The sequence below is a fragment of the Pollicipes pollicipes genome, unplaced genomic scaffold (assembly GCF_011947565.3).
Source record: "Pollicipes pollicipes isolate AB1234 unplaced genomic scaffold, Ppol_2.1 Scaffold_6052;HRSCAF=7182_pilon_pilon_pilon, whole genome shotgun sequence".
In the NCBI taxonomy this organism is placed as follows: domain Eukaryota; kingdom Metazoa; phylum Arthropoda; class Thecostraca; order Pollicipedomorpha; family Pollicipedidae; genus Pollicipes; species Pollicipes pollicipes.
In genome coordinates this window covers 23,926,583-23,949,219 of record NW_023596805.1, presented here as the reverse complement: position 1 = coordinate 23,949,219, position 22,637 = coordinate 23,926,583, and the positions used below count along the sequence as shown (strand labels likewise).

The window sequence follows — 22,637 nt, the reverse complement described above, 5'->3', positions numbered from 1 at the left end:
CATGGCTTGTGACGTCATAGTGCATCACATGTCCCAAATGATCATCACGGCTCATCCGTGATGTCATACTTGCCAATTGCGTCGCATCGATCAGCACTTCTTTCAAATTGTGGATGACATGGACGATTGCACGTCAAACAGATGAAATAATAGCAACAACATTAAGACATCCTTCACAAGGGCTTACATTGCCAATCCTGGAATCCAAATATCTCACGTTTCTTACCATCTCACATTTCATGTTGGTTTTTTGCACGTTGCTTGCTTTCACATGTATTTGAGTCGTAAGTCAAGGTCTTTTGCGTAGCAACAGCAGATCGCCCTCTCATTACACATCAAACCCTCCTAATCCCGTCACCACAATCAGACCCTGCACGCTTTCATCACGCCATCTCCCACGTCCAGCTGCACCCCTAGGCACTGTCCCTTGAAGTCACTCTTTCCCTTGACCTGGTCCTGTCCCTTGACCTGACCGCGCCCTTGACCTGCTCCGTCCCTTGACCAACCCCAGGTGAAGGCCGTGTGCCGTCGTCAGCAGGTAGCGCTCGCTGACGATGACGGCGCCGGTGGCGTCGTGTGAGCCCTCCAGCAGCGCCGCCCAGGGCAGCTGGCCCCGGTGTGCCGCGCTCCCGCCGACCACGCGTGCTTGCCGGCCGAGCTGCGGCCGCCCGCACGGCACGCCTGACACTGCGGAGGGCACGGGGGTCAGACGGGAGTCACGGGGTCAGACGGAGGCCACGGGTCAGACGTAGGCCACGGGTTAAAACGGAGGACAGAGGGTTGGTTGGGGGTCACGGGGTCAGACGGAGATCATAGGGCCAAGCGGAGATCATGGGGTCATACGGAGACCACGGATCATACGGACATTGAAGAAGTCTCAGAAGTTAGACAAGGTTATAGGCCTGTTACTTCTCCCGTCTGACCCCTGGGTGAGACTGGAAGTCACAACAGCCAGACGAGAGATCATAGGGGTCAGGCAGGAGGTCATAGGGATCAAAGAGGACACTGCAGATGCTACGGGGGTCAGATAGAAGTCTACAGCTCACAGCGGGTCATTTTACTCATCTGGCGCGACAAAAAATGTAGAGCGAATGAAAAAGCAATAGGAATGGTGTCATTTGAATGGAAATTGCCAATAGATTGCGGAACATTTTCAGAAAATCTGAGCTCCCTCTCGCGAACATCCTTTCCCGGAGTCCAAAAAGTAATATCTGTGCTGAGATTTGAAATACGGAGAATCGCACGCCGCACCTCTGGTTTCCCAGGCTCGCAGCATATCCACTGTACTATCGGTTACTTTCGGTGCCTCCTAGAACCAGGATATAAACGGTCACCATGTATATCACGCTTATAGCTTCTAAAGGACCAAAGGCGCTGACCAACAAAGAAATATCGCAATTCAGATAGGATTTGGAGTAAAAGAAAGATCAACAGTCAGAATTTGCAGCCTTCACATGAATTGAAATTCAGTATGCACCCTCCCGCCAAAAAGTTACCACCCGAATTATGCTATGCTGCGAATTAGAATACACCACCTTTACGTTGCAAAAAGTGCTACGCACAGTGCATGCTACAAAAGAAGGGCTTAACTCGAATACAAACGACAACAGTGAGAAGTTACAGCTAAGCGGTCAACCCAAAACAGATGGCTGAAATTCCACCCGAAAACTCTGCAGAAGGTACGCCTTGCAAATAGATCAATGCAGAGGCTGAGGTTCGTGGTTCAGCCCAGTGCAAGGAGACAGTTTACCCCACCGCAACAAATGTGATTTATAATTCAGCACACTGCAAAGAGAGCTCACAATTTTGTGTGAGCTCTTCTGAACAACAGTTCAGAGGAGCTCACAATTCAGTTTACTACAAAGGATGCAGCTCGCACTTAAGCTATCAGGACAGGAGTGTAACTCATAATTCAGCTCACCGTAAAAGGAGTAACTCACAGTTCAGCCCACAGCAGTGTGACGTCACCAGGAGGCAGATGATTGCCGTTGTCCAGCGTGACTCCATTTTCGTCTCGCGTGACTGAGCACTCGTGCCGCGTGCGAGCCTCGTCCAGCCGAGCAGCGCGCTCGCGACTACCGGTCGGGCCGACCTCCTTTCGCCGACTCCGATGGGGGAAAGGCGACCTTCGGCTGGGTGCATCACCTGCGAGACCGGTTTGCGGATGCTCTCCGGGTCAGTGACACTCGGCGCAATCGGGCTTGGTGCCGGGTCGTGACCCGTCGGAAGTTCTGTCCGATTAACGAATTGCGACGGTTTACGATCGTTCGGGAGCGGCGATAGCGAGCCTGTAGACTTCAGTTGCTGCGTGGTGCCGATTTGCTGTTTAACGTGAGGATTTTGCACACCTTGACGGAGTGCCTTCATAAAAAAGGGCGCGAGCATAGAAAGTCTACCAGGAAACTGAAAAGGAAATGCTTTAGCTAGTTTCATTCCACCAGTCACTTCTGCTGCTCTTAATTGTTCTACTGCCATATTAAATAGCTGATGGGAGCATCATGCTACGTCGATGTCTTGGAAAGTGGGGTCACGTCCCAGAATCCTTACCTTACGTGACTCGACTCTCACGGTCTGCTCGCATCCGGGCTGCCACAGGGCGGCCGCGATGTGGCATTGCGTGGCGCATCGAAATATTCGGCGAAATGATCCGTTGGACTCTGGTGAGTACTCTTCTCTGGTGGTGCGAGGGTCAAGTCGTTGAGAACGATTTCTGCTCATCGAGGGTTCCGAATACAAAGCGCCTACTTTGACATAATCACTTGGGAACATGAACGGGAATAATTGACGGGAACACACGGTCATAGCAGCCTTGTTTTGAACTCAGGAGAACCAAACCGCATGAATTCCAGGCACATATAGTCCGGCCGAAGTTTCACCTGGAGGTAACATCTTGCCGTTTTTTGTCGGGCCTAGGCACGTCTTTTCACAGTTGAACCCATGCTCGTGCAACGGATGAAGTGCGTAGTATACAATCGCTGTTCACATGAAGCGCGCTTCAGGGTCGTCCGCGATAACCCCGCCTGATTAGCAGCCTTGAGCCTGCTGAACAGGATTGATCAGATCAGCTCGCCGGGTGTCTGCGATCGAGTCACCTCGCCGCCGTCGCAGCCTCAGGCAGGTACTTTGTCAATGGAGAACTGAGCCCAGATATCGCTGCCAGCGTCCCAGACAAGAGCGCACCAAGCTCGGGGGAGATGTGGCAGCGGTGCGACGCGCCTCAGGCAGGACTGTGACTCACCTCGGGCAGCGGTGCGACGCGTCTCAGGCAGGACTGTGACTCACCTCGGGCAGCGGTGCGACGCGTCTCAGGCAGGACTGTGACTCACCTCGGGCAGCGGTGCGACGCGTCTCAGGCAGGACTGTGACTCACCTCGGGCAGCGGTGCGACGCGCCTCAGGCAGGACTGTGATTCACCTCGGGCAGCGGTGCGACGCGCCTCAGGCAGGACTGTGACTCACCTCGGGCAGCGGTGCGACGCGCCTCAGGCAGGACTGTGACTCACCTCGGCAGCGGTGCGAACGCGTCTCAGGCATGACTGTGATTCACCCTCGGGCACGGTGCGACGCGCCTCAGGCAGGACTGTGACTCACCTCGGGCAGCGGTGCGACGCGCCTCAGGCAGGACTGTGACTCACCTCGGGCAGCGGTGCGACACGCCTCAGGCAGGACCGTGACTCACCTCGGGCAGCGGTGCGACACGCCTCAGGCAGGACTGTGACTCACCTCGGGCAGCGGTGCGACGCGCCTCAGGCAGGACTGTGACTCACCTCGGGCAGCGGTGCGACACGCCTCAGGCAGGACCGTGACTCACCTCGGGCAGCGGTGCGACGCGCCTCAGGCAGGACCGTGACTCACCTCGGGCAGCGGTGCGACACACCTCGGGCAGCAGTGCGACACGCCTCGGGCAGCGATGAGATACACACCTCAGGCATAGTGCGACACGCCTCGGCAGCGGTGCGACACGCCTTGGGCAGTGTGCGACATGTCTGCGGCAGCGGTGGGATATGCCTCGGGCAGCGGTGCGACATGCCTCGGGCATGTCGCACCAATGCGACTCGGTCTCGGTAAAACGAAGCGCGGGTGTTTAGTCCGCCCTAATTGCAAACCTCTCTCTCTCTCCCCTCCCTCTTTCTCACTCCCTCCCTCTCTCCCTCCCTCCCTCCCCCTCTCTCTCTCTCTCTCTCTCTCTCTCTCTCCTCTCTCTCTCTCTCTCTCTCTCTCTCTCTCTCTCTCTCTCTCTCTCTCTCTCTCTCTCTCTCTCTTGCTCTCGCTCTCGAATATGTGTCTCATTCTCACATGGCTAGATCAGAAGCCATACCACCGTACGAACATGTGAGGTGTAAATTGGCTGACAGGTGGCGACGCCTATAGTCAGCACGTGCTCGAAGTGGTGCCGGCGGTGGCGCCGAGGTCGCGGCAGCGCAGAAGATGTGAGGCGTGGGTTGCTTTTGTTTCAATGCAGCAATAAAACACGAATACGTCTAAGTTATGCACCAGTTTCTTCAGCAATCTCTTCGAACAGGTATGGTTGGCTTCATGCATGTCCATGGATGTTATCAGCAATTTTTATGTCCTTAGGAAAGTCAAGCGTCATGTAAAATGAATGCGAGCATGAGTTTGACGAGATTTGGAGCCCGGCATTTTCATTAGAAGCCATTAACTTAAGCCATAAGCCATATAACATAAGCCATAAAGCCATTAAGTGCCATCTTAAGAAGTCGTGCATCGTGTATCGCATGAAAAAAAGCGGTGAAAAAGTCACATCGATTGGAAGTTCTGGGTACCGCATAAGTAATATGACGGCCGGTTGATCCATTGGTTGCCATGACTACCCCCGCGTTTGCTCAAAGTAACCGACTTCTAGTCCTACAAGCTGTTCTGAAGCCATAACGTAATGGAGCTTTCAACATCAGCTAAGACCACACGTATGGATGTTTTAATATAGCCCTGAAGCATATCAGGTATTGCCCTAGTGGCCTCATTCATAGGAAAATTAGTGTATTGTGATGACACATCCATTGTGAGGGAAATTGCTTCTGTGTGGAGTATTGAGAGGTATATCAATTCCTACTATTTTAGAACTGATCTGTAACTGACCAGACGTGTTGGCACGCACTGGAAGAGATGGATGAAGACGCGTTTGACCACGTAGGATGGTTTTCCTGTTGGGAAGGAGCGGTTTGACACAGTGGGGCACAAAGGCGTGCCTGGTTTGGGATCTTAAGTGAGACTGCACTATGTCGTATATTTAGAATGCTTTGGGGTAAGTCGCTTGGCCCCGGTACGTTTATCGACTTCTCCATGGTAGCCTGTACAGTGATCTGAACAGTTGTTGTTGGATCTCGCTGAAATTGTTGACGTATATCCAGAAATATAGTGAGCTTTGCGTCTTATTTACTGCATTTCATGGACTTTGAGGCTGCTGTCAACAGTGTGCGGCATTACACAATTTCCACTCGTGAAATGCCGAACCCAGACTTGGATGAACGTTGCATACGTATTTCGGCGTCGTGCGATATGTTCCATCCAGCAACAAGACGGTGCTTTCACGAAACGTTGTGCTTTTAACGATGTGCTTGCGATTTGCATCCTAGATGATTTTCATACGTTTTCGTTTATGTGCTTAATGACGAACCCAACTTGATACTTGAATCCAACAACAAAATGACAAACACCCGTACTAATGTTAACGAACAACACTAGCACGGGTGGCTAGTTTTGCGTTGCTTCAAATACAACAAAAGCAATGAACAAATTATACGCATAGTGACAATATCGCAAACTAATCTCAGTTGCACTAATCACTCTTGTTTCATAATATCGCCCTTTGCATCTCCTGACCACCACGCGGCGCTGCTATCACTACCAAACGAATGGCATGTGTCAACCCAGGATCCACATCTCGACGCTGCAGTGTGTCGGCATCCTTCTTGATCAGATTGCATGGAAAAATTACACATAAGTTACCACCACCTAGGTATATTCATGAAGTGCGATCAAAATTGCAAGTCTCAAAATTTGTGGTGATTCCTACAAAGGCATGCCGTAAGTGACTGGTTAGTATTCACACAAATTCATTTCTTTCAAGCACAATGTGTAACCAACCGTGCAGCCTACTTGGTACAAATTCACCGGAGTTTTCCGCAAGCTTCTGCCGTTCTTTGTTTGGAAACGGCAGGGAAGCAGCCGTGTCGTATTCCCCCCCCCCCCCACCCCCCATCAGTCCGCGTTATGGAAAAGGGTCAATTAGGGAGAAGTGATTGATATTTACGTAAATATACCAAGGAAAACCATTGATTTCCATTGGTCAACAACATACATATTACGGAGACTTCACCCTTACGCAACCATGCTTGATCTGATTTTCTTTATGGCTTTCACAAAAGCCTGTCGCGTGTTTTTCTTATCAAGGCAGCTGATACTAGCGACGGTGACATTGAGCCGATGAAGCAACGACACTTCGGACGTCGTCATGCTACCACTTGGCAGCGGTATGTGCGTTGGCCACTTACAGATGAGAAAACTGGCAACTTTTCATGCGCATTTCGTAGACGCTTGCTCACCTCACACTTTCTCACTTAATCGGCAACTAGCCTCCGGATCGGTATTTTCAGTACGGAAAAGGGCGGCATTTAAAGCAAGCACCCCAAATGTCCATTTCTGCGTCCTTATTGAGCAGGGCAAAAGGTCGTGCTCAATCTTGCGCGTACTTTCATTTAGGCGCTTTTATCTTTTTTATATGACCTAGAACTAGGCTCAACATAGACCAAATTTGTCTTGAAATCAACAAATGGGTAGAGAAAGTTCTATTAAGTTACCTCAAAGCTTATTCATGAAGAATAAGCGTTCAAAAAGTGCGGCAAATGATCTTAACAAGGGATAAATCTGGCTAACATAGAGCAAGACTCAGCTACTCCCATCTAGCGGAGGAGTAAATATCAGAGACATCTTCGTACTATCCTGAAGTCGCTAGTTCGCCAAATAGAACACCGTGTGCGTGTGTTTTGTAGAAGGAGAATGACGAGCAAACTTTTATGTGTGTTTTCTGCGTTTCAATGGCTGGAATAATAAAATATAAATGAACGGTCGCAATATTATTGTGGACACGCCAAAAAACGACAAACCCACCATACAAAGCCTTGAATAAACGACCAAAAAGGTCATAAGCGCTACTTTTGCTGTTATGTGCAATGAACTATGCAAACCAGAAGCAAATATGCATATATATGCATATATATATATAATATATATATATATATATATATATATATATATATATATATATATATATATATATACGTGCACACACACACACACACACACACACACACACACACATATATATATATATATATATATATATATATATATATATGTGTGTGTGTGTGTGTATGTAAAAAGTAGCTTATATAATGGAAATTGCTTGTGGTCAAAGCTAGTCCGAATATAAAAGGATAAAATCCACAGTGTCTCTTATCTGCCCCTTTTGCAACGTTCACAACTCTGCCCCTCCCCCCACACCCCTCCCCCATGTTTTCGATCAGGCCTGACTGCATTGGGCCGGGACGTCAGCGGCTGCTGATCCGGCCAGCCATGTGACTGCATCTTGCTTGGGGAGGTGGTCGTTCTGCCCGTCATGACATCGGGGGGGGGGGGGGTGGGGGAAGAATGCGGTGTGGCAGGCGTGGCAGCTGCCACACTAACGCTTTCGGAAATCGACTTGCTTTTCCTACGTTAAAATGCACATTTTCCACATGGTTGAACGATGAAATCGGTTGTTTTGTGCGGAAGTTAACCTTTTTACTGAAGAGTTTATCAACCATTCCACTTCTCAAGACGCTCGTACCAAAACTGCTGCCCCACCAACCTTTTACACATTTTTTCAGCCATGCCTGACACGCGCGATTGTCGAAAGGAACCATTCAAGGTTGCGAGAGATAGGGAGCTCCGCTCGTGTGACGTGCATACCAGGGACGTAGTACCGCCACGCGAGTTGATCGGCTGAGCAGTGAAAAACAGCGCTAACTATCCCACAAAATACGTCGACAAACGTTTTTTTTTCTAGAGGCATCTCGATGTGCTACGACGCTTGCAAAGGCATCCCAACCTGCTATGCCGCTTGTGAAGGCATCCCGACCTGCTATGCCGCTTGTAAAGGCATTCCGACCTGCTATGACGTTTGCAAAGGCATCCCAACCTGCTATGCCGCTTGTGAAGGCATCCCGACCTGCTACGACGCATGCAAAGGCACCCCAACCTGCTATGCCGCTTGCAAAGGCATCCCGACCTGCTGTGCGGCTTGGAGAGGGATGGAGGGGGGGGGGGGGGGGAGGAAGGGTGCCGCTATTGGAGAGTTGTCATGGTTCGCTTCGTGGCTGTTGTCATGGTTCGCCTCGCGGCGGAAAGAACTAACAGCTTGTCGCACCTTGGAGAGCACGTCATGGGCTTGTTGACGCACTCAGCTGCCGAGGCGATGCGGTTTCTCCTACCTAGAAAGGGCGGGCACTGCTGGGAATCGAGCTCCGTGCCTCAAGCTTCCAGAAGCGCAGCCAGACCAGTGCACTGTCAAACCCCACAAGAGGCGTGCCGGTTCCTGCGTCACGATCTAACTCGGTGTGCCACGATTTTGAAGAGCCGTCGCGGGCTGTCGAGCCGCTCCGGAAGGTGGCCACACTGTGCTGAGCGATATCGAAATCTGTCACTGTGCTTGTCATCAAGACCGCAAATCGCATGATTAACACCTTCTTTCCACCATTATAACTCCGCGTTCACAAGGCATGCTTCATGCGTCAATGCGTTCGTCGGAATTGGAATTCTAGGACGAGATGTCGAGCAACGGATTTTGATAAATCGAGCCGTCTTTTCAGTGCACGTGGATTTATCTCGCCCGCGACACAAATAGCCGTGGTGAAGTGCCTCACGTCGCGTCATTCGGCGTCTTGGCATCACGGTATTTCGAGACAAACTGGCTCCCATCCTGGTAGTAAGTATCATCGTGCTCGCTGGCAATATCCATATTATAGGAAATGTTCCACGTTCGTATAGGCGGTTTCAAACTGAAAGAGTCATCTTAAAGACCTTTAAGTGCAGTTCGAAGTGCAGTTAAGTGCAGTTCCCTACAGGCCAACATTGGTTGAGAGCTGATTGACGGTTGTTATATCTGGAAATAATGCCCCCGAATGCCAGATATGAACGAATAGACAATTGTGTATTTATTGGCCTTGATCGCTGCATGCGAAATACAATGCCAGGACTTGAATGACGTTATCTTGCCGTCACCGATGCCTGGGTCACCTTGAAAAAGTTTGCACAAAGTAGTGTGCTCATGTTGGGCGTGTAGCTCAGAGACTAGAGAGCTTTCGTCTGAAAAAAGCGATGCCTGTGGAGTGCACGGAATGATGTTCAAAATGGCTATTTCAGTTAGAAACCTCATACAAATGATGTGTAGCACTCATGTAATGTGTAGCATGTAGCACTCCCATAAAGGAGGTGTTGCATGCCCAACGGGCACATTCCAAGTCCAGCAGTACAATAAGCAATGGCTTGCAACATTTGATGAAGTTGACAGTGGTCTGCACCGCTGCGGATTTCGCGACGCATGAGGTTCGTGACGCATATTCGAGACGCATGAAGTTCGCGAGGCATGTTCGCGACGCATGAATGAAAATGTCGTGAGCAGCGTGCGCCAAACATGACGGCACAGTGGCAGCGCGGTTCTCAGTCAGCATTGCCAGGCAAGGTCACCGAATTATTAACCATCTACGATGCAGCACAACGTCGTTTGTGACGCTGCAAGCAAAAACAAAGACCAGGTAAATCTCAAGCCAAGGAGACCATGCATCTTCCCAAATTGGTTCAGACTTCCGTCTGAGTCCGAATTGCAGGGTAAGAATGCAATGCGATGCTCTATACTTGCAATTGTCCAATACGATTGTAATTTGCAGCGTCCAGTGCTAATATCTTTGTATGTTTTACAGTTCGATGTGTGCAGTCAGTCATGGACGCACTTTCCAGTTCTACAAAAGTAGAGGCATGAGTCTCAACCATCACAGTGATAAGGAGGCGAAGGGTACCACTTGATCTACGATAACATTTGTTACGTACTTGAAGCGTGCTCAATGATATCTTTAATGCGTTACTCAAAGTTACCCTTCAGCATTACGTTTCAGCTTGAATCAGGCTGTGTTACACAATAACAGGTTTAGTTAGGACATGTGATCAGTTAAACCGTGACCGATTATCTTAAGTATGACTTTCAACCAACGCCGGCACACGAGCTGTGAGGTTGTGAGCACATCGATGCCAGTGACGCTGAAACCGCTGTCCAAAAGTCAGTATGAAGCCTTGAAACCCGCATAAATAGAGTACTGGAATCAGGTTTTTGCCTACGAACCAAAACGATCGTTGTCAATCATTGTGTGTGCGCGGCTATCAAAGGTCAGAATTACAGAAGGTCATGGGAAGACTTCAGATGACCTCTGATTGACTGCTTGAATGTCAACTCTGCAATGAATGACGTCACTCTCTGGTATGAATGACGTCACTCTCTGGTATGAATGACGTCACTCTCTGGTATGAATGACGTCACTCTCTGGTATGAATGACGGCGCGCCTTGACTTGACTTACGTCAGCTTAACTCTGCGGTATAGATATGCATCTCTGCTCTGAACACATATGTATCTCTGCTCTGAGCATGTAGGTTACTTTGCTGACCATAGATTAAACTCTACTTAACATACATTTAACTCTGCTGAACATATATGTAACTCTGCTGAACACCTTTGTAACTCTTCTGAACGTAGATTTAATTCTGCTGAATATCCAGTGATTTCTGCTAAACGTATCCGTAATTCTGCTGAACATGAATTTAATTCTGCTGAACATACATGGAACTCTGCTGAACATATGTGTGAATCAGATGAACATATAGTTTATTCTGCTGAACGTACATCTACAGTTGTACACGTCCCTCCCCGTGTTCCGAAGAGCGAACAGCAAATAATTGGCAATGCTCGGCGCACAGTGGCGCACACAGCAGAATCCGACTGCCCAGTTTGAACACCGGCGCATCTCCCAACGATCATTTGAGGCCAGCGAGCCACAGGGATTGACTGTAGCTGCGCTGGCGAGGCTCCCATGTCAAGAATGACCATTGATCGCGTGGTTGCCACCGTGCGCAAACCCGCGCCTCCGTCTCTCCCTGGTGATCACCAGACTGTAAACCACTTTGTCCCTATTCTTCACCCAGCCGATCATCACCACCAGCGCTGGCGCGCTCGCTGCGGTGTCGCTTGTGCAGCTGATCGTCACAGGGTTCCCACCGCGCGCCCCTTTGTGTCTCAGAGGTTGAAGCTCTTCAGTCCAGCTTAGTGGCCGTTGGAGCTCTTCAGCCGAGCTCACTGACCCGTGCTCATGGCAGGGCTCCAAGCTTCTACCGGGTCGTGGTCATCTGCGTTCTCCGAGAGCTAGCCGTGTGCAAAGGCAGCAACTGAATCAGAGGAGCTGTGTAACCTGGAACGGACGTGGACATCTCAGTCAAATCATAACCTGGAACGGACGAGGACATCTCAGCCAGATCATAACCTGGAACGGACGTGGACATCTCAGCCAAATCATAACCTGGAACGGACGTGGACATCTCAGCCAATCATAACCTGGAACGGACGTGGACATCTCAGCCAAATCATAACCTGGAACGGACGTGGACATCTCAGTCAAATCATAACCTGGAACGGACGTGGACATCTCAGCCAGATCATAACCTGGACGGACGTGGACATCTCAGTCAAATCATAACCTGGAACGGACGTGGACATCTCAGTCAAATCATAACCTGGAACGGACGTGGACATCTCAGCCGAATCATAACCTGGAACGGACGTGGACATCTCAGCCAGATCATAGCGCAGACCGACAAGTTTTATGCGGCCGGATCACTGCGCCGAGTTATATGGACAGTTGTAGGCAATAGCTATAGTTTATAACTGAACCAGCTGTAGATGATTGTAGGCAGCTTTTGCTGCCACAACATAGATCAGAGAATAACTTGCATGGCAGTTCAAAGAATAACCTGCATGACAACTCAGAGAATGGCTTGCATGACAGCTCAGAGAATCACTTGCATGACAACTAAGAGAAAAACTTGCATGACAGCTCAGAGAATAACTTGCGTGACAACTCAGAGAATAACTCGCATGACAGCTCGGAGAATAACTTGCATGACAATTCAGAGAATAACTTGCATGACAACGCAGATAATAAGCTGCATGACAAGAGGCCATGACCACTAAACCAAACTGCAGTGTGTTTTGCAACAGGCAAAATTGCATGACAGTGCTATCTGGAACAGGTAGGATTACCCAACCCCGGGGTTTATCACGACATGAACGATGGTGACTCTATCGAAGCCGAGTGCACTCTGGCGATGACCGCTAGCACCGTCCGGCGGAATGCACGCCGAACGCATCCTCGAAATATAGCAGTTTTGACGGAGGTAGTCAGCCAGCCGTCGCAATATACGGAGCTGCGGTTGACCGTCGTGGTAGAATCGTCAAATTAATAAATGTCAGCACTCCGAATGATGAAGGCGGCGTTGATTACATCATTTGCACAGCGTGAAAGCAGCAGAGCCCATCCAAAGTTTCAGAAGCTCTTATCACTGCGACATCATTAAATCTTCATCACGAAAAGTTCTCATTACCGCGAAAACGACAACACAGGACATCACTCTAAGTCAGACACATAGTTCTTTTCTTGCTTCATTTCTGGGGCTCTCGCTGGCTTTAATGAAGTTCCCATTGTTGCCACCCAGAACGCTGACATAGACACTTTATCATTGTGGTAAAGGGTGTACCTTGCTGACGTAAATGAAGCAGACCCACAAGGCAACAGGCGTAAAAGTAACCAGTCGAGCGCTGGGGAGTCCGCTGTCAGCAAGCACAGATGACATGTAGAATTTGAACATTTTCACAAGACAAAAAACGAATATTTAATTAGATTAAGGTCGTCTTCTTACAATAATTTCATACGCGATATTCATCAAGTAAATAATATTTTTTAATGAAATTGCGTTCATGGACGTTGCCCACAGAATCGAAAAGTGCAAATATGTGGTGCAATAGAGTACAGTGGTACTTTGTGGAACATGCACTGCAGTGGTACCATTCAAGTCTCACGTGTTCTGTCTGCTCGCGTTCCCTTCAGTCAGACCACGGCCATTCAGACCAGACACGAGCGTTGCGAGGCGGTAACTGTCTTAACACGCGAGGCGAGCAGGCGGCGCCGACCCCGCCGGGCGGCGCCCCAGGCAGTACACCGCCGGTCGGGGCAGCGGCGTGCCGAGGTACAGCGGCACTGGCGGCTCGAGCAGGAGGGGACTCAGGCGCACGCCAATAACATAACGATACAGGTACGAAGTGCAGTGGTAAGATGGTACAGTGCGTGTGCAATTTACATTGCACAAGCACTGTACTATCGTAGGAAATGACATGAAATTGAACTGGGAAGCTATTCCTGGTGAAGAACCACCATCATAAAAGAGTAGTTGTCGTCGCTGCCAAACCCACCGTTTCTGTCCCTTGACCTGTCGTTGCGGGCGCTGAACTTTCGCTTTCCACGGCACAGGAAGAGGCGGGCAAAGCCCTGCCTGAAGTTGTTGTTGAAGCCGCCGTAGAGGATGGGGTTCCAGAGCGAGTTGCTGTAGGCCATGAAGTACGCCAGGAAGTGCACGCTCTCAAACCACGACGGCTGTCGAAGCACAGAGTGTAGTTGGCGCCGGGCACAAGCTCTTCTTGGCACAAGTGCCTTATCACTGACGTCAACTTTATACCCAGGTGACAAATCTTGCTCCTAATACCGCAGTGCGGGTTTGAACACTAACGCGGTCCCAGCAAAACTATTCGGGTGGATTCCCTCAGTCTCTGTCACATACCCAGATGCGCCGGGTACTTGAAAGCCCTCTACATGCGTATGCATACCTATAAATATGGGTTATAACCATGTCGCATTATGCAAGTTGTTCAGTGCATCAGTGAGTAACATTATTCACATAGATGAGACAGCAGTACTAGCCATATTCCTCGGAGAAAAACCAGGAGAATGGAGATATAGTTGGGTTGATCTTTCGGCAACATGCCTTCATCGAAACAATACCAAAAGTCACCTTTACGGTAAGACGCACAACGGAAACAAGATGCGACCGAGCATGTGACGCACAGCGGAAACAGGACACAACCGAGAATGCGACGCACAGCGAAAACAGGACGCGACCGAGCATGTGACGCACAACGGAACCAGGACACGACCGAGCGTTTTCAGTGAAAGCCGAGGCGCTTTGACGCTGGGAGCTGGTTGATACCGTTTAGCGCTAGGAGTTGGTTGTTGCCGGAAGTCGGGCTGCATTCACTCCTAACAAGCTATGTGTACTTGTGGCGAAAACATGGCATCAATAAAAGACCTTTGGTGGCCCCCATACGAATGCAACGCGAACATTGCTCTGACATAAATGGGTGCGCCCCCTATCCAGCACGAATTCAAGCGACAGCGCTGTTCTGGAGGAACATATATGGGTGCCTTCACTTAGTCTCTATTCTTATGTATAAATGCCGGCCACAAAATTGTCCCCGGACCTTCTCATGCAACGACATCGAGCCGAGATAGCTGCTCTAAGCAAAATGCCACTATTTTCTTTAAGGTCAGTGACCTTTTTAGCGTTTAGAAACTCAAGACGATCGTAACCTACGATATTGCTTCTAATTTTCTATTTGATTAAACGTCAGAAACTACGCTAGACAAAATGTTTCAACATTAAAATGTTGGCCCGGGTCATTTCAGGTCATTGATCTATTCTAACATTTAAGAATTTCATGGAATATGCCTGTTCCGATCCCCGTTCTTCATAGATTTGAAATAACCACCAAAAACTGCCATAAATGCAAGTTTCGAGTAAAAAAGAAATAAGTTGCGATTTCGGTCGCACCTTCATGTCTGACGCTAGAATGGGATCTGTTGCTATTCAAAACTCATTTGTTTTGTTTTCGAAGAAACTGTCTTGGAGGTGCATTGTTCCGTCTAACGCTCCGTCCTCGCATCAGATTGAGCAATTTCCTCGAAATTGTCTTCGTTGACAGCCATTGCCTGACTCTAACCTGCCATAGGTTGGCGACCTTACGAGGTACATTTAGTTATTCAGAATAAGAGCTCCGGTATTCAATTGCCTACAGTCAGGGGGACAGCTAGAGCTTTGGGAAAAGGGGGGGGGGGGCGCCGGGTTGAAAAAGGGCCCCCTGATAGTTAAAGGACCCCCAACAATCACTGGATATGGCCCAGTTGTTAATGATGTCATGTTTTTCTCGCACATTTATATATGTATATATATATATATATATATATATATATATATATATATATATATATATATATCTCTCTCTCTCTCTCTCTCTCTCTCTCTCTCTCTCTCTCTCTCTCTCTCTCTCTCTCTCTCTCTCTCTCTTACTCATTTCTACCTTCCATGAATTAATTTTATGGCAGATGCTACCAAGAGATCAATTTCGCCTTTGGTTTATATAAATTAAAAAAAAACTCATGCGTTAAACGAGATAGAACTCAGAAACTTAGACTTTGTATTTGGGTTGCACAGAGCTAGCAAGGATTCCGTGAATGCAGGGTAGAGATCAAAATGGATCAAAAAGTTGTTTTGACATGACCAAGCCATGTTTGTCTCGCTATGTTCAACACTCACTCAGAATTGATTATTGGTTCAAAATACATAACGTAGTTTTGAGTATGCGTGCTCGCATACCTTGGCAGCAAAATCTTCGACTCCAGGCGTTGCAATCTCCTGAGGCCGCGTGGCGTCGGCCCCGCGGCTGATACTAGGCCGTGGCCAACAGGTGGACGAAAATGATGACGCATTTGAAACAATCACCTTTGAACGCTTGTGGACACCAAATCGTACATTTAAAGATATTCCGGGCGTATATTTCACCTGTGCTGTTTTCAGAATGATGACAATAACGTCTTAATCTCTACAGCACCTTGGAGTGGTGCTGGAATCTGGTCGTGCACTGGAAGGGTAAAAGTAAAATCTCCATTTTCCATGTTGCTGCAGCTGTATGTCGGTCCAGAGGACAACTTTAAAGCTGCAAAAAAGGGTCTTTCCGGTGTAATTTCTAAACTATACGAATTAATTCTTTAAGCTATTCCGAAGCGTTATTTTATGACGGCCATTGTTGCGCGCGCGGCGCATGCTCTCTCGCATTACTTGCAGCGACCAACGCCGTCTGGTTTTGCGAAGACTGTAACCCCATACGCCGCTATCCTTGCTCCCCAAGATCACAGACGTGTCATTGAGGCTTTGTGACGCACTCAGCTGCTGGGGCTATATGGTGCCGCCAGCTCTCACGGTGGCGGGAAGGGCGGGCACCGCGGGAATCGGACCCCGTACCTGTGGTATCCCATTCGCATAGTGGTTAACGCAGGAGCGTTAACCACCACACTATCGGTACCCCGGGCGTAGGCTCAAGCTTTTTGATGGCATTTGTTTCACTAGTCCATTTTGCAAAATAATGAATGTTCTCAGGGGAGCATGAGTTGGCGTTTTGCGTTTTGAACTCATTTCGAACCACTCCATTCCATCCTGATGAGACCCCTCACTTCTTTCCGGTAAAGGGGTCCCCTTAAATACAACACTATCAGGTACATTGCTGTTCACGGTCAAGGGCTGAAGGGCCATTCTGTGCCACCGCGGTGTGTCTTCCGGCCGCCATTCTGGTCACCGCGGTGTGTCTTCCGGCCGCCATCCTGGCGACAAGGAGCGGCATCCCCTGGCGGATCCGAAAGCCCTTGGAGGGATACATCATACCACATTGGTCCGCTTCCTGACGCGGGGACCTTTTAACCAGCACAGTTGACCCCGGATGGGCGCGTGTACCGTCATGAACCGTCATTAAGGCAACAACATTACCGCTCGCCGCAGGTGGTCAAATGAACTCCATTTTGATGGCATTCGCAAAATAATGAATGTTTTCATGGGAGCACGAGATGGCGTTCTGCGTCTTGTACTCATTTGATCAAAAATGATCGCAGGTGGTCATATAAGCTCCATCTGGGCTTAACAGCCGCCATGCTAGAATAGGGTTGGAGGGCCCACCGCTCGGTACCAGGGGCCCTGACTTACACAGGACTCCTCTATTGGCTCAATGTGAGCACCCATCACACGTTCTTACGTTTCCTTCAATTGCCAGAGAGCCCAGCCAACGCAAAAGACCCTCTGTCATTCGGACTTCCGCACACGTCCCTGTTGATCAAATCTTCCCCTGACCGATTCGAGATCCCTTGCTGACACAGAATGCCCTGTTAGGCACTGTGGAGCCCTGAACGATGAGGAGCCCGACCAATGTAAGTCGCGGGCCCGGCCTTGTCCCTACTTTGAAAATGAGTCCTCCGCGTTCAGACCAACACAGAGCCTACTGTTTGCTGTTCGTGATCTCTGGCCGAAATAGAGGAACGGTTTGCCTCGGCAGCCCTCGTCGGTGCACGAGATCAACTTACAGACCTTTGAGATCACGGCCCTATCGGCGGGGGTTCGTAATGTGACTTATAGCCAGCCCTTCGGACTTTTCAGCTACCCCATTGAGCCCCTGATTTTTGGTCTCGAGAGACCCTTCGCCCCCCCCCCCCGCCCTTTGGACCCCCTCAACCTCCGCTCCGACTGGCGGCCACTCGCCGCCACAGGACCCCCGTTAAGCACTGTGGCCTCTAACCGATATAGGAGCCTCTTATTATATCAGGGACCCGAGCATTGTGAATAGGGGACCCGGCCTCGTTTCTGCTTGGGAAATGGGTCTCATTGGCTCAGACGGACGTGGAGCCAACTGTTCGATGTTCATGATCTCTGACCGACTTCTCATTGAATGCTTTCCTTAGTCGGCTCGGGGCTTGTGCAAGCACATGAAACCTCTGTAAGGCGCTGGGGGCTCTGATAAATAAAGGCCCCCGACTGGTGTAAATCACTGGCCCCGGCTTCATCGCTGACTGGGAAGTGGGCCCTCAAACCCATGCCGACACGGAACCGCCTGTGCGGTACTGGTGGTACCTGACCGACATATAGGCCCATGTGGACTCAAGGGATCCTCGATCGGCGTTAAGGGCTCTCTGACCGTTAGAGGACTCTGACCAGCCCTATATGCCCTTGGGCCCTTCAATCGCGCCGTTGATCGTCGGACCCAGTGGACCCTCTAGACTTTTTGGCCTCCTCGAATACTGCCCCTAGCCGACTCGGGGCCCCTTGAAAATACAGGCCCCCTGTTAGTCGCTGTGGGGCCCTGTGAAATGTAAATCGCTGGCTCCTGCTTTGGCTCTGCTTGGAAAATGGGCGCGTAGCCTCGTTCTGCTACGGAGCCGACTGTGCGTTACTGCTGGTGTCTACAGAAATATGAGCCATTATCGACTTGGTGGGCCCATGATCAGCACGCAAGACCCTCTGCCTGGCATTGGAGTGCCTGGCCCCACTGGCCGGGGCTCCTGAATGGGACCTTTGGCCGGCCTTTCGGGCCCTGCGGGCCTTCAAATCGGGCCCTTAATCGTAGGTTCCAAGAGGCCCGAAGACCCTCTCCGTACCTAACGGGGAGGGTGGTACATGCCCCCTGTCTCCTCCCTGTCCGCGCTACTGCCTACAGCAATGCAAAGTATGGCGCGCGGCGCCGTTCGAAAATCATTCTGGAAAAACCTTTCCAGGGGGGAGGAGGGGAGCAAACTGACTGTCCTACACACGATTGGGAAATCTAATGACTCCATTTGAATCCAATTACGGAGCACTGTGGCCCTCACACATCTCGCGGCAGAAAAATCAGACGTCCATAGGGAAACGAATCGAATGCGTATTTCAAGCCGCCGGAGCTGGTAGCGGCGTCCATTAGACGGTAAGCACTCCCACTAAAGGCTGCCCGGCGCATTGGCTCACCTGCCAGTGAGAGAAGTCGAAGCTGAGTGTCCGACTTCATCGGGTATGTTACGTTAAGGCGCTCTCTGCTCGCTCTTTGCAGCACCCAGCGCGCTTAACAAGTGGGTCGTCGCGGGCGGCGAGTAGATACTTTCAAGCTGAGAGTGCTCGATCAATTCCACCGCGACATCTCCCAGTTTGCGAACGTTCGTAAACTAGCGCTGGAGTTCCGCCTAATGCTGCGCCTAATATTGCAGTCCCCACGTCTAAGTTGGTGCGGAGACTGAACAGTAAAAAATGGATCCCAAAATACGCCAGCAATCGAATTCCTCCTCAGGTCTGGCTACATTCTTCTCAAAATTAGGGTAGAAGGGGGAGGGAGAGGGGCGCTTAGGCCTCAAACTGAGAAATACTATACCTCTGATAATTTATATACAGTGTGGCATATAAGTTACTGGTGTATCATCTTCTAAGAGCGTTCACAGTTTTGGTGATCTGACACCGAAAAATAAGCAAAAGTCGGCTTCTGAGTCAGCAAAGTCAGCTAAAACAAGCATATCACAACTAATATCTTAACAGAACTCTTGACTCTTGGTGGGGCACCAAGAGTCAAAAACAGGCCACGCACGGGCAAACGAGAATGGGGGTCGACATGTTCCAGCGACTTTCTGTCAATGCTAAGCACAATGACAAACTCTCAGCGATAAAGTCCTCATTCTTGCCTGCACATCTCATAGATCTGCTATGCGGCACACACGTCGAGTGCGTGGCCCTGGTCACCCGTTTAGAGTTCGTTAATCGTCCTTCAGATTTTACTTCAGGCACCGTGTTGCCTAAAATGTTTGCGCGATTTGTCCACCCCGATACATGAAAAACTAAAATAGGTATACCAAATTCACAGGATAGATTGGCCTGTACGTGGACTCATTTATATCAAAATTCAAGATCCCTAGGTTATGACCTTGAGGCCAAATAAGTTCAAACAGGGTCAAACTCCAGAACGGTGTTTCAACTGCCCCAGACGTCCTCATGCAAGATAAGTGAAGCTTGATACCTGTTTTGAGCAAAATGTCACTAAATTCAGTAACCTTTTTGGACCTTTATAAGTCAAGGTGCCCAAACATCCACGAGACTGCTTCTATTTTGTCGTTTGAATAAACGTCAGAAGACCATGGAACATGTCTTTTGGGGTCTCTGTCATTAAGACATTCGAAATGAGCACCAAAAACTATCTCATGAAACCAAACCCTGGAACAAAAGGCAGGCTAGTTTTGACTTCAGTGTGGTCTTTATTCTTTGACCTTAGGTCAATGAAATAGTTCGTAATTTGAAATTCGATTGGTTTATAAAAAAACTATCTCAGATAGGTATGTCTTTGTCTAACACTCCGTGGTTGCATTACATATACCGATTCCCTAGAAATGCCCTTCATTGACAGCCATGGCTCAACTTTGACCTGCCATAGTTCTGCGACCTTAAAAGGTACATCCAATTTCTTAACACCATCCAATTTACATCTAATTTCTTTACAAAAGATCCGTTATTTAATTCTCTACAGCTATGTAAAGTTCGGCGCAGCGTAGCCGCGTTGCTCGGAAATAATTCAATTTGCCAATTTGCCTCTCCGGAGCGCATGTTAATAGCATTAACGTCATTCGACAGCTATAGCCGCCATGATGACAATGCAAATGGTATATGCTTCATACCACGTCGCAAAAGCATAACCGCCATGCATCGAGCAATGCAATTCAGTGTAGGCTCGTCCTGGGCCATGTAGCCATTACCACGCCTGATGAGCCTTGAATTTCGTCTTATTTAGATCAAAGGGTTATGAATCTGAATAACCGGGATGCGGTCCATCGCGTCTGAGGTAGTCCTTGTCATGTCCAACAAATGCCGAGGTCATTTCGAGATGACGGATAATAGCCGAGACTCATGAATCCAAACGAACCACTGCATTCCGTAAATGGGGAGAACCGGCCCGAGCCCTTCAACACAGTTCTTGGGACGTAAAGACCGGTCCAGGCTTATGTCTTCCTTGGCTAACGTAACGCGGCCAGCTTTACATAAGCCGTTTGCGACATAAGACACGAGCAGTGGCCGGCTGTGTCAATAGCATTTAAGACGGGAACCATGTCGTCTAACTTGGATGCGGCATCTCCGTTAAGTTTGCTTAGGGCGCAAACCAGCTGCAAACTATTTTAATGATATTCAGGTCAGAGGCAGACACAGAAGCGTAACTTTGTGTCACCTATGAAATTTGCAGCCTAAAAACATCATTCTGTTGTAGATTATCTTCTTTCGTGACCGCTGAAGCCTTAGCAGGCAGGACATTATTGAAGCCTTGCTATCACGGCCCCTGCAGTCCGCCATGCTACGCCGAAGACACTCTGAAATAAAGCGGAAATCGACGTTCGGTAGTACTTGCGCAACTTTATATAATACAATTCTGATACTGGTAGAGCCTGGTAGACTGCTGCCACTTAGTACAAGTTAAAAGGTCCTTGACGAGATAAATCGGTTAAACGGGATGACAGTGCCATTGCGGTTCCAAGAAGCAAACTTTGCACGTGCTCACAGCTGATATTTAATCAGTCAAAGTGGCGGCCAAAACATGAGTCAACACTGATATTCATTTCGATAAAGACAGGCAGCCGAATATCTATGCATCAATTCCCCCTTTCTCCCGCTTATTTTTCGAGGAATAAGGCTAGCGGCACTGTCTTGCCGCCCTAAGCGGGATTGCCGTTTAAAAATCATCGGCGCCCCTGTCGGTGCATCAATGACTTGTACACGACGACCTTGCTGAAAGATGCGACGGCTGTATAAATATTTTATTTGTGTCATAAGTGTGCATGAGCACATGTGGCTCAGCGTGTGGACGTGTTACTCTGTCGGTTGGGAGAGCATGTGACCGTTTGAGCGGACGAGGCCTGCCACTTCGAGAATTTGCGCGAGACTTTTTCTGTAGCATTAACATTTTGGATTTAGCGGCTATGAGGGGAATTACGAGCGATGTTTTATTTAAGTCCGGCAGTTAGAAAAGCACGTCGCATAATATGTTTTGGCATTAACAGTCTAAAACTGTCCATGCAATCTTTCACGGCAATTACGACAGTGGTACGTACCGCAAACTTGTGTACTGCATCGATGGCGAATATGGCGTATAAGCTGATGATCTGCAGGGGCAGCCAGCAGAGCACGAACACCAACATCACCAGCACAACCATCTTCACCACCTGCAGGCAGATGCGGTAGTTAGCACAGGCGTGGTCAGCTAGCACCATCCCGAGACCCGTTTACATAGGATTTTACATGGTCACATGGGATTTTATGTGTTGCCAAATAGGCCACGATGGCGATCAGAAAATTTATCTACAAAGAGCCAACTACATGTTTGTTGACAGCGGGTGCGTTTAGACGATAGTGAACGCTTTTGCTTGATAATATGCATTCTCTAAACAGATTAGGGACATGGAGTGACAGCATAAGCGCAAAAGCGCTTACATCACAAGAGCATATGCTTATCTCCATGCCTCTGTACGGTGACGCCCCGTATCCCTGGTTCCACAGCCGACAGTATCACTCTTTACATGAGAAATACATGGTTGCCAGATTGAAACGAGTGTGCCAATGATGACGATCTCGGCTTTTCTCTTGTGCAGGTGTTAGAAATCATCCAAATTTGTGCTAAAAG

General features: G+C 49.2%; 1 protein-coding gene across 1 annotated transcript; it reads right to left on the bottom strand.

The window, feature by feature from the left end:
* Nucleotides 1–11,195: 11,195 nt before the first annotated feature.
* LOC119104847 (allatostatin-A receptor) lies at nucleotides 11,196–22,177 on the bottom strand. Its single transcript, XM_037228571.1, has 3 exons — nucleotides 22,069–22,177; nucleotides 13,566–13,746; nucleotides 11,196–11,511 (listed from the first exon to the last, which is right to left on the bottom strand). The coding sequence occupies exons 1-3, from the start codon at nucleotides 22,168–22,170 to the stop codon at nucleotides 11,432–11,434; spliced, it is 363 nt and encodes a 120-aa protein (XP_037084466.1). The 5' UTR covers nucleotides 22,171–22,177; the 3' UTR covers nucleotides 11,196–11,431.
* Between the last annotated feature and the right edge of the window lie 460 nt (nucleotides 22,178–22,637).

Excerpts from the sequence above, each read along its gene's own strand:
- LOC119104847 (XM_037228571.1), bottom strand. The coding sequence starts at position 22,170 with ATGGTTGTGCTGGTGATGTTGGTGTTCGTGCTCTGCTGGCTGCCCCTG. Across the intron at positions 13,747-22,068 it reads ATGCAGTACACAAGTTTGCG|CCGTCGTGGTTTGAGAGCGT; the intron begins GTACGTACCACT and ends GTGCTTCGACAG. Across the intron at positions 11,512-13,565 it reads CAGGTCAAGGGACAGAAACG|GTTACACAGCTCCTCTGATT; the intron begins GTGGGTTTGGCA and ends CGTCCGTTCCAG.